This window comes from Amia ocellicauda, chromosome 20 (assembly GCF_036373705.1).
Source record: "Amia ocellicauda isolate fAmiCal2 chromosome 20, fAmiCal2.hap1, whole genome shotgun sequence".
NCBI lineage: Eukaryota > Metazoa > Chordata > Actinopteri > Amiiformes > Amiidae > Amia > Amia ocellicauda.
This window is the reverse complement of record NC_089869.1, coordinates 23,485,389-23,502,549: the sequence shown is the minus strand read 5'-3', so window position 1 is coordinate 23,502,549 and position 17,161 is coordinate 23,485,389. Positions and strand designations below refer to the sequence as shown.

The window sequence follows — 17,161 nt, the reverse complement described above, 5'->3', positions numbered from 1 at the left end:
ACACACACAGGCGCACGCACCCATTCAAACGAAAGAATAACCTTGAACCGGCTCCAAAATATTTTGTAACGAATGCAAATTCCCAAATTATTCTACTAAGCAGCGCTCCTCAAATACAGAGCTTTGATAGTTTGAAATTAAACCGGTTTCATGATGATTTTTGTTATAATTTTGTTATTCAAATAAAGAAAAAGCATATATATGTGTGTGTGTTGTGTACTTGAATTCAAGCTACCCCGACATGCAGAGATATACATTAATTAATCTTTATTAATTACCAAGTGAAAGTGAAATTCACCCACCCTTTAGAGCTTCTCGATAGGGCCGTGCCAAAACAAATAGTGCATCGGAGTCAGTTCAATGTTTCCTTGCCCGAATTAGAAATGCATAGTTTGCTTTTTCCTCATTAGATGTGTCTGTATATTGTTTCTTGCCTAGAAATCTTTAGTATAAACAGACACACGTGATCCTCACTAATCACATCTCTCAGGTCAGAGACAACCGATTATCTGCTCAACTCTTAACGCAGAACTAGAAACGAGAGAGAGAAAGGTCGCTCTAAATACATAGAGAGAGAGATTGAGAACCCATGCCCATGAAATGCCAGGCCTATAAAAACTGTAACCATTGTCCCTTCCTTCCAGGAGATCATCCTAAAGCGGGCGGCCGATATCGCCGAAGCTCTGTACAGCGTACCTCGTAATCACAACCAGATCCCGTCTCTGGCCAATACCCCGTCGCACAGCGGCATGATGGGAGTGAATTCCTTCAGCAGCCAGCTAGCAGTCAACGTATCAGAGACATCACAGGCTAATGACCAAGGTATGTTACCATGAGCAAAGATAAGCCTCTCTACAACAACTAATCTACCTTACCCTTCAATACTACCTGGCCAGCACTCTCACTCTGTAGGCTGTAGCTATATCTTCTCCCCCTGTCTCTAATTAATCTCCCAGGAGGTTGGCTGACACTGTCACTGACTCCCCTGTTTACTTGGCAGTGAGTGACCATTCCTGGTATTCACTTAACACCCGTGCTGATAATAGTTTTACATCTGTTCTTTGTTGCCGCTGTTAAGGTCAGGGCAAAGTGGAAAATATTTCCTCCTCGTCATTTAAAGCACACAACAAAGCTCTTCAGTGGCTCGGAGTTCACTGGCAGCTCGGTTTTAAATTGCCTCTCGATGGTTTTCGATGTCTAGTGCAGTCCTGGAGTGAAACAAAAGAAGAACATAGGTGCGGACACATTTCTGAGAGCTGAAATGATTTTTATTGTTGCCCAGAGGTGTTAGAACAATACAAAAGTAAGAGCAATCACTCCCAGGCTGTGACCAAGTTTAAATCTAATGCTGTTTCAGGTTTGCATGAGTTTAATTATACGTCAGGCCCACTGTTACAAAAATGCCAACACACACCTTGCTTTGTCGCTTTTAAAGCAAGAAAAGGAAGTCAGTTCTTTGCCAGACAAGGAACACGGAGACTACAAATTCACTGGTCCACCCGAGGACTGAGTTTCACTGGTAATTACTGCCAAAGACAGATGTGACGCAACCTGGTGGCTTCAGATTTCACTAAGTGTTTGTCAGCTGTCTTAGAAAAAGCCAGGGTTCCTCACGCATTTGTAAAACGAATTTGGATGCAATGCTTGGTCGCTGGTATCCACGAAGAAAAGGACGCGAGGGTTGTTATCTCCTGTTTCCGAGAAGGTGTAGAAATTGAACCCATGACGCCTGTCTTCCCACAGTGGGCTACAGCCGCAACACGAGCAGCGTGTCCCCCCGCGGATACGTCCCGAGCAGCACCCCCCAGCAGTCCAACTACAACACAGTAAGCAACAGCATGAACGGCTACGGCAATGCAGGGATGCCCAACCTGGGCGTGCCCAGCTCTCCGGGCTTCCTCAACGGGTCCTCGGCCAACTCCCCCTACGGCAGTAAGTATCAAGGTACTTGGTGCTCCTTCATCTTTGATTCCTTCATGTGTGTCACGGTGGCTTTTCTTTTCTTTTCTTTTCTTTGTTTTTTTGTTTTTTTTTAGATTTATTTCTTTGGTTCTTTCTTCGTTCTTTTGATTTTGAATGTGTGCTACTGGATAAAAGGAGGGGTGACTCTGGAGGCTGATCAACATAGTCGATGATGCACAATCTGACAGAGCGAGCGATTCATTCAACTCGTTGGCGAAACCAAAAAAAAAACTAAAAAATAAACAAAACAAAAAAAGAACCAACCAAAAAAATAAATACTCCCTAAACAATTTGTGTTGCTGAGATGTTTGACAGAGTCCAACACAAAACCTATTATCCAGAGAGTGGACAAGGCAGGCCATTTCATATCTCCCCCCCATCCCCACCCCGATTTTATTTTGATTTTGCTTTTCTCAGATTTTTCCCTATGATTTTCCCCTCAAATCACCCCCCCCCCCACCACTATCCAATTTTGTAATTTTTTTTCACTTTTGTTTTGAAAAGAGGCGGGGCCTAATCAATCTTTTTTAATCTCCGCTGTGCCGTGAAATCCTCTCTGAGTCGTGATTATTTTTGCTTTATTGCAGTAGTGCCGTCAAGTCCTACCATGGCGGCCTCTTCTGTCACCCTCCCTTCGAACTGTAGCAGTACACACGGCATTTTCTCATTCTCACCTGCCAATGTCATCTCTGCAGTGAAACAAAAGAGCGCCTTTGCCCCCGTTGTCAGGCCCCAAGCATCGCCACCTCCTTCTTGCACCAGTGCAAATGGCAATGGACTACAAGGTGAGACGCCCTCCCTCCTTTTCCTAGTGTCCCGCAGACTGTGTCACCTGTCGTGGTCGCCCGGCGCACTAAAGACATAAAGAGTGCGACCACATACATCACTGCTTTGCGATTGTGCGCTACAGCTTCCGAGCGTTCGTTAATTATGTATGGATGGGGGTGCGAATGCGTCGTATTTATGCATGCATGCATGTGTGCTGGTACATACGTGTGCGCTGACTTATTTATCTGATCATTAATGATTAAGTGAGGTTAAGAGACTCTAGAGACTTTCCTATTATACCAAAAACGACACACTCGCTCTTACTGGCATTATGAGATACAAAAATACAAAAATAATTCGAGGGTAAGTGAATTACGCCCCGGACGAATACAAATCTGACAGAATAATTAAAGAGGGAAAAAAGATTGATGTTTTGGCATGGTATCTATTTACTTCTTTGTGTGTGTGTGTTTGTTTATTTATTTTTTTGTATTTATTGGTTTCGTTTGTTTTGATTGTTTATTTATTTTACTGTATTGATTTTACACATGAAATGCCTACGGAGAATGTGTTATGTTGTTACGTTTTTAAAAGGACGACCAATCACGCAACTCCCTTATCTTTCTCAAACGAACACAGGCACTCATTTGGAGATTAGTTCACAATTAAAACCAGATCGCCTCTGAAATGAATACGGCCGCATTTGAGCCATACTCTGAATTAACTCAATATTTATCTTCGCCGCACTGACCCTGAGTCCAGACTCCATTAATGTCTTCTGTGAATACACCTCATGTTTCCAAGTACTTTGGGCTAATGTAGTTACTTTAATGTACCCTTGTTTAGAGATCACTTCTCTCTGAGCCCTTAAAACGCACATATGTCAAGGTTTCACTGATTTAGGATTAATATTGTATCATGTTAAAAATTTATACCGTCGATGTAGCTACTTGATGAATGAAAATTGAGCCACTTAAAAGGGCAAAATCATAAAGGTTTCATGAAATATGTTAAGTGTGTATTATTAAACATTAAAACAGATGATTTAACAAGCTGACATCGGTACGTAATGCAGTTCCTCCGTGCTTCACGATCGTTGTGCGCTCTTGACAAGCATTACAATAGAGAGACAAACAAATTCTTGCAAAAAGAATTATGTTGCCCATTAACCTCATGTGTTTTTATTATTATTATTGATGTCAAGATGCCAACTAGTTTGCTTTAAAAACAAGTTTTGGTTGTAGTGTGTATCCGAGATTAATAATGTTCGAATTAATGAACTGGGAAATTAAAGTTCATGTTGCTACATGCGTATACTTATTAATATTTGGTGTACAGAAATTAATGAGGAATTCCTCGCCATCAAATGCTCTTGCAAACTTAAAAGCGCTTGAACCATGACACCACAAATAAACGGGAAGGAGAGGAATCATTTTTATCCCGGCAGTTCACTAGGCGCTTAATTGTTAAAATGAGTGAAATGACCAAGTATATCAATCTTAAGTCTTTGGGTGGCACCTCAGCTAATGATTTCAAAGCAGATGGTCTTGAAAATCCCTTTGATCTCCAGGAGGCCCCAGAGATGGTAGGCGAGGATATTATGATAAAATACAATTAAGAGAATGCGAAAATCGAGGTCTCCTAACCGTGTCAGAAAAACGCTGGAAGAAAGGAGCCGGGGGTTGCTAAGATTTCAATTTAGGGAACCTGAGAAGTGTCTGGTCCTTGACTGGCGAGAGAGCTGGCCGTATCTGACGTTACCAGAAGTGACCATGTTGTTTCTCAGCTGTCAGCATCGCCGGCCTCCAGGGAGTCTGGGCCACTGTTTGCCATTAACAAAACGCTAAGAGAAATATCACACATGTGGGAGGCAGGATGCTTTCGCTGCAAATGTCAGAATCCTCCTCTTTTAAAAGTGAAGTCTCTGTACGGTGTCTTGTTAGAAAAGCACATTTCAGTTGCCCACCCCCCCACACGCTTCCTTCATCCCCCCATCTCTCCATCCAGTATAGATCTCACAGGTCTCGCACAGGCCAGAGAACCCAGAGAAGAGTGATTATTTCAAAGCTCGATGCATAATAGGAATACGCCGTTGTGTATTTGGTGTTTTAGATGATGTTATTGAAGTAAACACGGAATTGCTGATAGGAAACATGTCGGTGTTGAGTTGTGTTACCTAAAACTAAAACGCTGTCTCTTCTCCCTCTCTTTCAGCGATGTCCGGGCTGGTCGTCCCTCCCATGTAAATTGCACTCGCTCATCTTCTCAAGCACCAGTCTTCACAAAAATGGGCTTCAGGGGACATATCTAGTACATAGAGAAGATGCTGGTAGAATCAGTGTCATCAATCACGAATAAAATCAGCAACTAATTCTGTTATTCAGAAGGAAAGAGAGAAAAAAAAAAAAGACTTTGTTTCAAAAGATTTTATTCAAAATATCCAGAATTGACATGCAAGCGACTCCTTCATGAACAATTCCATTTTATTGACTGAATTTTTGCTCATATTTTCACATTTCTCAGTCTTGAAGAAAAAGAAGAAGAAAAAAAAACAGAAAAAAAAACAATCCAACAACAAACGCCTATTTTGTATAAAGTTTCTGATTACATCTTGGCTATGTCTAGTTCTTGCTATGTGTTGGGAGAAACTCTGCGGACGCACCATTTTGATTATCATGGAAAAACACTGATGAAAAATGCCTCAGAACATTTTTCGGTTCTATTAAATAGATTCACAACTGTTGTGTCTCTCTATAATGTGAATTTTTTTTTTTTTCGTGCTGAGAAAAAAAAAAAAGGGGGGTGGGGCCAAGAACGTATGAGCCAATCGAACTGGAAAGAATATAAAATATATGATTTAGTAGACAAAACTAAAAAAGAAATCGACGTAAAAACGGGAACACGGGGACATGCTGGGGGGGAAAATTTTATCATGCTTATTCATCTTAAAAAAATGAACTTTGTAACTTATTGTAGTTAGAAATTGTAACTTTGATATTGCAAAAATTCTTCTCTTGCCTTCAACAAGCACACTGACAGAGATGAAACGCTACTGTCTGTTGGTTAAAAAAAATATACTTCCACTGCTAGAGCTTCCTGTAAAGCAAGTGTGAACTGCAATGTTTTTCAACTTTTTGCTAGCACTGTATACTATTGCATTCTTAGGCTACTGTGAAGTCTATGTTTCTTGTACCAGAGAGTTGTCCTTTTACTTCTAGATTCCCCTCTTCCCTAATGTGTTTTGTATGTGGTTATAAAATTGTAGACTTTTGTGATTTTGCCAAAGTTGTAGCTAAATATTTATACACTTGTCTTGAATTTTTTCAGATCCACTTAAATATTTAGTACACAGTTTTATCCCTCGCGCGGAACGGCGAGGGCTGGAATAGTCTTACCCATTGCAACACTTTCTTTCACATAAACACTTGCGGTCACTAAGGGGATTTTTTGTAACATATCAATTATAAATATTGTATTTATCTTTGAAATTTTGTATATTGCTTTCCATCCTTTTTTTTGTTTTCGATCTTGTACGTATCGTTTGTCATGGCCTGATATTGTGATGCAGCACAGAAGCATTAAGCCAAGAATCGTTGCCTTCATTCGCTTTTTTTGTATTACTAGATTGCAATGTTCATACGTTTCATTTGTATTTCAGAAATTTTGTTACTTTTGTCAAGACTTTCCGTCCATTTTTTTTATTTTGAGGAAAAGTCAAATTCATTGTTTATTTTTATATTAATTTTTAAGTTATCTAAACGAATAATTTTTTGAATAAAAACCTGTTTGTTGTATAGTCAAAATAAATTGTTTGTGACACATGGCTGTAATGAATACTAGTAGAAAAATGTGCATGTAAGACAGCCACAGAGAGATGATTCGATTTGTGGTTGTAAATTTTTTTGTAGAATGTAAAAAGTCATTTTTAAACCTGCCACCCATGACTTTGCCACATAGCTGAACTGTGTTTACAGGGAACAAAAATTAAGACGTCTAAATTTGGAATGGAAATCGTAAATTAATCACTGATGTTTTATTAAAATTTGTCAGAAAAAAACAAAACTCTTATGACGCCTTAACAGTGGACTTCTTGAGAGTAACTTTTCTGCCGTTTTAATGACAACCTTACACCACAATTGCCAATCATCACTCCATACGGATGGTCAATGGTGTAAAAAGCACAAGCATTTTTTACTAAAATAAAAAAATATATTGTGACCCCTCCCCCTTTTGACTATTTCATTTGTTGTTTTTGCTGTATTCTGCAAATCAGTATGAAAGTCTAAGAAGTGTTTAAAGATTAGATTTTTATATTGTAACATAGGTCAAGAACCAGTATAAATGTTATATATTGTACATGACATTTTGTAACAATTCCAAAAAAAAGTACTGTAGCATCAGATCTTAAATTCTTTCTTTATTCACCTTTCTTTCTTTTGGGGGTATTACGTTCCTGACAGTGCCAAATTAACAGATGGAGGCAAAATATTATTTTTATTTATTGTTTTTTTGTTTTGTTGTGTTATTTGCACTGAACACTTTGTAAAAAAAAAAAAAAAAAAAAAATATATATATATATATATATATATATATATATATAGCATGTAATGTTTTGCAGACTACAGCATCAAGGTTCAAACCAAAAAGGGGTGTTCCTTCTTGGCAAACTGCACACAAGTTTTATTTTCCATGAGGAAGCAAGGGTAGACGCTGTAAAAAAAATAAATGATGAATGTGCAATGCATTTGCTTTGTGATAGCTCAACAAGGCTTAGCTAAGTGGAAAAGCCTGAGAAGTCACCTTGAAAGTAAGAGAGACTCAAGGTCATGGAAAGAAAGTTTGCAAGTTTCATCATTAATGCAATCTGGTTTGTGTTTTAGATTAATTAGTCAATGCACTCATTGCTTCGTTGCCTTCAATCTGAACGCTTCACTAAATGGTAGACATTACTGTTAGGGAAAACTACAATAAGATTGTTTTATCTGTACATTTTTTCAGATATTTAACTGTATAAAAATGTTCATTTTACACAATATTTAATTAAAGTATTTCTTGTCTGTGAATGACCTTTCCCAGTATTTTTAATTTGGAGTTTTTGTCACACAAGAACTTGGAAAAAATGCACAGAGGAAAAAAGAGGGAAAAAAAGAAAATTCAGGGATTGAGAGTGCTTAAAATAATCCATAAAATAAGCTCTCTGAACTAAAGGTTAAAAAAGCTGATACTTGCGAGCTCCTCGGAAAGAGCATATTTAAATGCACATAATCCTTGTATTACACATCAGATATTTGTTACACAAAACCTTTTGCACAGAGGCTGAACTCGCACAGTAATGATTAAAATTCATCTTTCCCAAGACGCTCTAACTATATATGAGATCATGCATTTCCAATAGTTCAGGCAGACTCGAAATGTGCCAGAAGACGCTGCTTATTACATGCTGATTGGGTATCATAATTAGACTTTATTAAGACTTAATGATTAGGTCACATCATAAGACTGCTAGTTTTTTCTTCTTCTTTGCATCTGATGATAAAATCTTACAAATGCAAAAGAATATAAATAGATTTTTTCTACATGATCGGTGTTTTTTGTCAAACTGAAGCCATTCCTAAAATCACAGGAATATAAATTGTTCAAGCATCTCAGAAGAACGTTTAGTTCAGTAAAATAATGTATAGCAATTTAAAAGATAATAATATATTTGCGTAGCTCTCTGATTCTGCCTTTAAAACAGTCTTTTAGTATATAGCAAAAACAGTCACTTTCCCTTTAAAAATCATACACAACATCCATGTTTGTTCTTTGATGTCTTGTAGCTGATAGATCAATAAGGGACTATAAAATGGTATAGATGTTGTTGATGTTTTTAATAAGGAAATACTAATGTGAGACACTCTAACGAGCAGCTGTCTCTCAATGTGACCCTACATTCAGTATCAGAGTCCTGGCTGTTTCATACATGTAAATAATCATCTGACAGAGGCTGGTGTTGTTTCTCCGGTGAGCTAAGGGCTAAAATGACAATAAACGTCACAATGAAAGTTTCTGAGGCGCTTGACTTTCTTGCAAAGTTGATTGTTGATAATTTTCAAATTTTCAAATTTTTGCCGTTTATTTAGTCCGTGAGAGTTTCGCCACAGCTGTGAAATAACTACCCACCAGCTTCTCGGCGGTGGCGAAGACTGCCGACCTAATAGCGTTTATTATGTAAAATGATTTTTGTCTAAGCTACAAATGTATTAATATTTACTTGCACAGGAGATAATCATGTATTAATTATGCCCTCATAATTGATAGAGACAAGAAGTGGAATAAAAAATGGAAACATGCTTAAATTAAAAAATAGTGAATAAATTAAATCAGTTTTACCAGCACTGCCTACTGCTTTAAAGCGCCAAGATTAAATAGCCTACAGCAGGCCAGAAATGTCCCTTGTATCTACAGATTTCCTTGTTCAGACAATGCAAGCGCTTAGAGAAGAGAGGTATTTGCATTATTCCTTTTGGCGCTGAACTTATAAAAAGACTTTTATAACAATTTAATAGCTGCCTCTGTGCAATAAAATATATTCTTTTAAAGCGACAATCTTTATTCTTTTAACCACCATCACAAAACATAATCGGCTAATTTAATCCAAAGAGAGAGAGCGAGAGAGAGGGAGAGAAAAAGTGTTATGTCAGCCTATACCGACTTTCAAAAAATTATTTCATCTCCTCCGTCCCAATCAGTATGAAACACTGGCGTCGTTTTCTTAAAAGTATGTGCCAATTATTGTAGCGCAGCCTTTTAAAGTCGTGCAAGCTTTTTAAAGATTATTCAAAGCACTTGAAATGGGCTTCAATCTAATGCCTCATTTCATTGCATTAAACAGCCTAGTTAATAAAGAATCAATATATTCAAAGGGCAAGGTTATCTTTTGTCTATAAGGGGTGGTGTCATTTTGAACCTTTTATAGTTCAAATGCTGAAAAAGGCCTCGTGAAATCCATACTCATCAACTGGGTCAAGTAGAGCAATATAAAGGCCCGAGAAGAATGGCTACCCTCCTTTAAAACAACTATACGTCTTATCTGGCTTCCTGAGTGGCCGCGGATAGTGGGTCAGAAAATGTCAATTTCTCATCAAGACAACGGCCCCGGTGATCATTTTTTTTCCCAGAGAATACACACAATTAAGAGAATGCAGAAAGGCAGCATCAGTGATTTGAGGCTTATTATGTCACCAGCGAGCACAGACACAGCTCTGGAGATAATGAGGGTTGTTGATAGCTGAAGTGTCAATATGCCAAAGAACAATTTTTGAATGCAAGCCCTTGTGCTTATTTACCCGATCGTGGCGCCAGATAACGGTACATCTGCTTTAGTGCCGACGGCACACGCGCTCTATCTCACAATTAACACAATGACTAAAACGGCACAAAAGCGTTGGCATTTCTTTCTTCTCTTCTGAGACAATCCCCCCTGTTTTACCCTTAAAGGATTTCTTTTATCTGCCAAAGAGGTGGCTTTAAACGAAACCCAAACCTCATCAGAGGAAATCAAAAACCTCAAATCAGATTAGAAATTGATTTTTGGTCACTTGTCATTAGGCACCGACTCCGCGGCCATTTGTTGCCCACCGGTTCCCCTAAGTGACCATGTTCTGTCTGACAGGACAACAGCAACTTCAACTGGCAAGAGCTTATTTCAAGGGGACAATTTACTCCGTGTTATTTCCAATCCAAATTCATCACAGATTCCCGGGGCCCACTGAAGAATACTTTCCCATTCTTTAGACTCTTAAAAATGTCCTGGGTTGTATTTTTCTTCTGTTGCTGTTGTTCTACCAAAGATCATTTCTAATTTCCCTCTCTATGCATCTATTTCCAGCCAGCCCAAACACGGGGAAACACGGCGATGTCATTTAGTAGCAAAGGAAAGCATTTTATTATGACATCATCCTGTCAGATTATAATAATCATAAGACTCTCAATTAAGGGACTAATTATTTCTGCGCTTGTTTATTTAGAACTGACCGAACATGAGCGCACAACTGCCCTATATATTTTACGTGTGTACCACAGGAAAATGTATTTTATGTGCCTTGGTAATCAAAATTGCCTGTTTCCTCAAACAAAAACAGAAGTGCTTTATATTCGGTCCAAAAACATCAGCCACAGAAACCACGACATCCCATTGAGTGTCTAAAATGAGGTGCTGTGAATGACGGCAGACTTAGTATGAAATTAAATAGCCATCCAGCGCTATTTTAAAATGATCTACATCTGAAATGAATTTGAATTGATTGCTTTGGCAACATTCTTATATATATATATATATATATATACTTATTTATATACTCCTTTATTTCTAAGTGACTTCTTCAATGAAACGCACAAGGCTGGTGCAATGAAAAGACACAAAGCACAAACTCTTCCCCTGCATTACTTTTATCATTTCAAAGTTTGTTTTTTTCATTTTTTTTTAATGTTGTCTCCCATCAAGCGAGCTACTCAATCACAGAAAGAGCCTCTTTATTGTTGGACTCTAATGGCTATGCTGTACCATATTTTTAATGTGAGCATTAAATATTTATAAATTCTGAGTCAATAATACCTCATAACCAGAGCCTGTGAGAGACCCGAACCATGTGGCCGCCGCTCTCTCAAATAAAGTCAAAGGTCACAGGGTCACACAATCAAAGCCGCATAGTGCTCACAGAGTGCATCTGTTGTCATTATGATGAGGACAATTATTTTCGCCGGGGTGGCTATTTTTCAAAGTAAAGCAAGATTATATTGACCTAAACTTTTCTTGTGTTGCACAGAGAGCCCTGCTTAGAATACCACTCCGTGTCTCGGTATATATCATATAGAGTCTCCCTTTCAATATCCCACAAACAAGCCGTAAATCTTGCGCATCTATGCACGATCCCAAAGGAAACTATATTGCAGCAGCATTGCCTTGGCTGGGGGTGTATATGCATCCTGCACATCTCAAGTAAAAGATGCTTAACTAGTTTTCACCATTAGAACAGATGTTGTGGTGTTACTTATATCAAATTAGGAAATGTGAATTCACAGTTACTACTACAAATGCCATTAATAGTGGTTTATTCACTGTGCATCTCACAGATGTAGACTTAATTACTAAATATATACTTTAGTTACATAATAACATACCCAATTCAGTCAATGTTTGTAATACACAAAAAGCTGATTATATTTTTTATTTCAAGATTTCCAAACCTATACTTATTTTCTTCAATCTCAACTTCCTTTTCTAAATCAGATTCGTGGTGACTAATCCTCTGTCTATTAATAGTATTAGTGGATCTCAGAATCATAAAAATCTGCCCAATAAGTAGAAAAGCGATACGCATCCTTCTCGTCTCTCTCTCAGTAAGAGCTGCTGTGCAGATACTGTAATTAGGGAAGTGGAGCCCAGCGAAGTGCAGACCAATAATAATCAGGCAGCTTTCTGTAACAGCTTGGAAATTATGGTTTGCAACATTTATGCTATAGCGAAAGATCAAGTTCAAGCAAGAAAAAAAAAAAAAGAGAAAATCTGAGGCAGATTGAAAATCTGGACCCGGTTCAATACTGAATCAATGTTGAGCCAACCTGACCCACATTGACTGTAATTTAATTAGAGAGGGTGAGGTTATAGGAAGGTTTGTCCTGACCATAATCAACCTTCTCTTATATAAAACCGAGTTGACATGTAGCATAATCATAGCAGCCCAGGCATCCCATGTTACTGTCAAAACGAGACAAATTTGGTCATAACTGCTGAGGAATAGTTTGCTAAAAATCATTTCGTATCCGGGGCTCACCTGTCCAGAGTGACAAGATTATAATCCTCGTTATTATATGTTTGTGGTTCAGAAAAAGCAGGTTTTTTGCATTATTGAATTAAAAAGATAGAAATGTTCTTACACAGAGACAGCGATTATTGATTTTAGCCACTCAGGTGCGTTAAAAATACATTTAGGCAGATTCAAATTCTAAAAATTGTCACCGATTCGCAGGCGTCTGTATCGTGTTAAAAAAAATGATGTTCATGCGGTTCTGAAAGGAACCTCTGACGGTTTTCCCAGATTAGCGTGGCGTTGAACCCTTTGCTGAGGAGTTGGTTGTGGTGGTGTGTGTGTGTGGCCCGTTCCGAGCACCTTAAAAACCTGGATCGGTTCACAAAATTGGCGGGGAATTAAACCTTCCAAGGTTAATGGAGGAAGTGCCCTTGATTTACGGTAATTCGGAAATACATTTTCTTATTTTAGGAAATCAATATTGTCATGGTTGAACAATACAATGTTTAATTTATCGTGCCTTCCCTTTTTCTTACAGAAGGCATGCGAACGTCTATGTGTGTGTATATAAACACCCCCGACACACACTTATAGTCCTAACTATTCACACCATTCATTTGGGCAGATTATATTCACTGCTTTACTATATTAAACTATAGATATATTTTCACAGTTTATTAAACCCTGATTCAGCCCAGAAACAAAAGAGCACACATTTCAGTTGATTTTACTGAGTTGATGAAGGAGGATTTTGGACTGACAATCCATAGTCCACAGTCCACAATTTCAAATAAGTTTGACCCTATTCTGGGTGGCGCTGTGTAAACCTCCTACGCTGGCTTTTGGCATTGAGGGTTTATCTCTCGACTGGCTGGCGCTGTGTGGTGCCAGAAACAGTTCGTTACTCGCTTACCACACACTCCGGCAAGATCCCCTCATTAAACAACCAGCAGCTGCCGAGCCAATCAGCTGGCTTCGCTAAGATTATCACCCGGCTTTCTCGTCTCCGTCAGTTAAGGATCTGAAATCTGTCTAAAGCTCCCTGACTTCGGAGAGCACCTCACAATCTGTTCAGGGAGCGCCAGTTTTGTGGGATTGACTGAGACACAAATACAGTGTATCCACTTTTATATTCTTTTTTAACACCGATCACACATTTGGATTGTTTATGTATATTTCTTATCCAGCAGGATTTCGGTAACCGCAATAATGGGGACAAATTAGAAAAACTGTTTGGAAAAAGTGCAGGAGAAGAGTTTTAAATGATATAATTATCCATGTGAAGACCAAATCAACCAAACTACTAATGCGATTACTGCTAGTGTGGATATAGCTCTGTGCAGTCTCCACAAATACAAATTGCCTTTGCCAGGCTTCTCAGCACCAGTCTGACATATGGCTGACCGCAGCAATCTACTCTCGATTATGCCAAGCATGCTATCGCGTTCACTGCATTCCCAGTTCATGCCATAATCTTTGATTTCCAGTTCTACTGTCCGTACCCATGGCAATCTCCTTGTATGCCCAATAAGCCTCCCACCCTCCTACTCCTCGACACAAGTAGTAACCCTACAGCATTTATTCCACAAAATGCCGCATCGAACTGTGCATAATTGCCAAATATCTACACTATTATTCAATAAAAGAATGCAGTATACCTCAAAAAGTACCTGCTAGAACACAGATGATGCATTTTACTTGTTCAAATATGTTCAAAAACAACAACAAACACACAAATATGTGCACTTGAGGTTGAATGGTTGGCATTATTTTATTTTATTTTGGGGTTTAGGGTTTTGCCCTGATTGTTAGTTTGAAGGACACCAGAGCCTATCCAAATTTAATGGCTTATCCCATATATGGACATGTTACCGATCTGCCTTCCAGTGTCATTCAGGTGAAAGCATTTGTATATGTGATAGCACACACAAAGGACAGTTTGAACAATAAAAAACAGTCAATGAAAAGCTCCCATTGATAAAGCCACAATAGTTGCGTACAGAGGGAATTAGAAATAGGTAAAGAAAGAACGCATTCATTCAGGGCCCGGGAACACTGTTGTCAAGACAGGGTTTTGTTTTTTTTCCTTTCGTCAGGTGGTGCGTTTTACCCCGAATAAAAATCTTTACCTCAGAATATTAATTTATATCCATAGAAAAATAAATTATTTAGGTGAACTGGCAGAAGTATTGACACACATAAAAATGACAGCGGTGTTGTATATGCATGCTACAAATCAAAATTGTATTCCTGGGGTTTGTTTCAATATATTTTAAACATATATCACAGATTGCATGACATGTTTGAAGAATATACTGTTGTTGTTGTTTTTTTACTACTTTATATATCAAAACAATAATACATATACGTTGAGAAGTTTAGATTTATTAAGCTTATTTGTATGGAGACTTTACATTATTCATTTTGCACTATAAATACAATCAAATATCAGTGTCGGAAGCGGCTGTGGATTCAGCTGCTGGAAATCCTGTTTCTGTTTTGAGTGCAGTTGTACAATATATATATATATATATGTTTTTGCGGCAGGATGGTTATTATGAGAACATAATTGATTATGTGAATCGATTGCACAATCATTCTACAAACCAACCAGGCCTCTAATTGATTGTAATTGATGAATTGCCACATGCATGTTTTGGCAGCAATAAATCTAATACAGGCTTGACAGTTTGCAACTGGAAACTTAGAATTTGTTTTCTGCTTTTTCTGTAAAGGCTTGATTGATTGTATGTGACGTGTGGTTTACAGTTTTCAGAAAGTACATATTTTAACCTAATGTAAATTTCAGCCAAGACCTTGGAAACCAGAGGGTATGTGTTGATTGACAACTTGCAAAGATGCAGAACTAAAATACAAAGTGTTTCTTTATAATAATTTATACCCTTCATATATTCCGCTCAGCAGTTACAGCCAACTTAAAATATTAAATAGTTAAATTATGATTTTAAAGACACAATCTGCCAATTTTAATTTGCTTTTACTTCAACATGTTTTCAATACACTTAAAATGGCTGAACAAATGATTTTATCCATTATAGAAACACATCTGCAACAGATGCAATTTGATTTGTATAACAAGCCCTGCTATTAATAGCCATAAAAGCAGCTTTTGTTCTCCCAGGGAGTTTAACCTGTTATATGTATATTATGTATTAAAATGGGGTGTTAAAACATCTTCTGAACTACGGTATTAAGCTCTCAGTGTCACTAAAAAGAAGCTTAATAGTATATTTGAGCACATGGGATAAGTATCTGCTGCCCTAAGAAATGTATTTGATGGAGACTGTGGGGCATTTAGAAAAGTTACTGAGTACATTTCTGTCTTTTATGCAGTGAATTGTATGGAGATAATAACTCATGGCACAGATAACCAGAAAAGCTTAAAGACCAGAAGAAAGTGTTGAGACAGTAAGCTGAATATAAATGGCGAAGTGACAATGAATCACGATCTGGAGATTAACCTTTAAGTCTCAGAATAACCGTACAGCCAGTATAGAGCCCGGCAGCCACCCCAGTCTATATCTGTTAATTCAATTCAATCCTAATTCGTATCACTGCTAACAACACCCTCACCGAATCACTTACCTGTTACATTAAACTGCTGTTATGTGCTTCTTGTTCGTTTGGGTTTGATTCTCTATCTGTACTGGAGTGTTTGGACAAATAGGTTGTATGAAGTAAACAGGACTCATTGATGTGCAAAGAGTTGTGTGCAAACGTACACGCGGTACGGACTGATTGTAGCAAAGACAGATGGTGGATCCGTATGTTCTTTAAAAGCAAAACTGTGCGCTTATTCTGCACAATATTACCACACATATTCCACAGTTCAGTGTGGAAATGGTACCAAACCATTGCCATTCAATCGATTCTCAATATTTCTCATTCAGTTACAAATCCTGTTTAATTTAAATAATGACTTCCTTTTATAAACACTGCTAGTACACACCATTCACAGTTTAATAAGGGTTGGGATTTTCAGTAAAGACTATTTTCATAATATGTAGCTTCTAATGTAGCTTCTAATATCAGGGAAATGTATGCATTAAAGCAATGAACTTGTCTTCAAGGACAAACCAAGCTACATCTTCCAAACAAAGTTATATAGTGCCATACATCCAATCCACAATCCGTCCTCCAAATCCAAGTTCAATTACCAAGTTCAGTACCATAATCAGTTTTCACAATATATATACCTAGATAGATACTTATAGATACTTTAAATCATTCTGGATGTGCCTATAACCAGTAAGATGTCTCTGATGAAGCACAATGGCATCTCCATGTCACTGACAATATACACTCACCTAAAAGATTATTAGGAACACCTGTTCAATTTCTCATTAATGCAATTATCTAACCAACCAATCACATGGCAGTTGCTTCAATGCATTTAGGGGTGTGGTCCTGGTCAAGACAATCTCCTGAACTCCAAACTGAATGTCTGAATGGGAAAGAAAGGTGATTTAAGCAATTTTGAGCGTGGCATGGCTGTTGGTGCCAGACGGGCCGGTCTGAGTATTTCACAATCTGCTCAGTTACTGGGATTTTCACGCACAACCATTTCTAGGGTTTACAAAGAATGGTGTGAAAAGGGAAAAACATCCAGTATGCGGCAG

The 17,161-nt window shown here is 38.0% G+C and overlaps 1 protein-coding gene across 13 annotated transcripts in view; it reads left to right on the top strand.

The window, feature by feature from the left end:
- The window catches only part of ebf3a (EBF transcription factor 3a), an 88,685-nt gene extending 80,892 nt beyond the window's left edge, over nt 1-7,793 (top strand). For 4 of the 13 annotated variants that reach the window (XM_066692877.1, XM_066692876.1, XM_066692879.1 and 1 more), the window contains exons 13-16: nt 645-822; nt 1,744-1,932; nt 2,658-2,747; nt 4,945-7,793. In XM_066692877.1, the coding sequence (XP_066548974.1) occupies nt 645-822; nt 1,744-1,932; nt 2,658-2,747; nt 4,945-4,976 (489 nt within the window). In that variant the 3' untranslated portion in view covers nt 4,977-7,793. Of the gene's footprint in view, nt 1-644; nt 823-1,743; nt 1,945-2,549; nt 2,748-4,944 lie in introns of all 13 variants that reach the window. The other 9 variants (XM_066692868.1, XM_066692867.1, XM_066692871.1 and 6 more) reach the window with 3 other exon arrangements.
- Nucleotides 7,794-17,161: the final 9,368 nt, after the last annotated feature.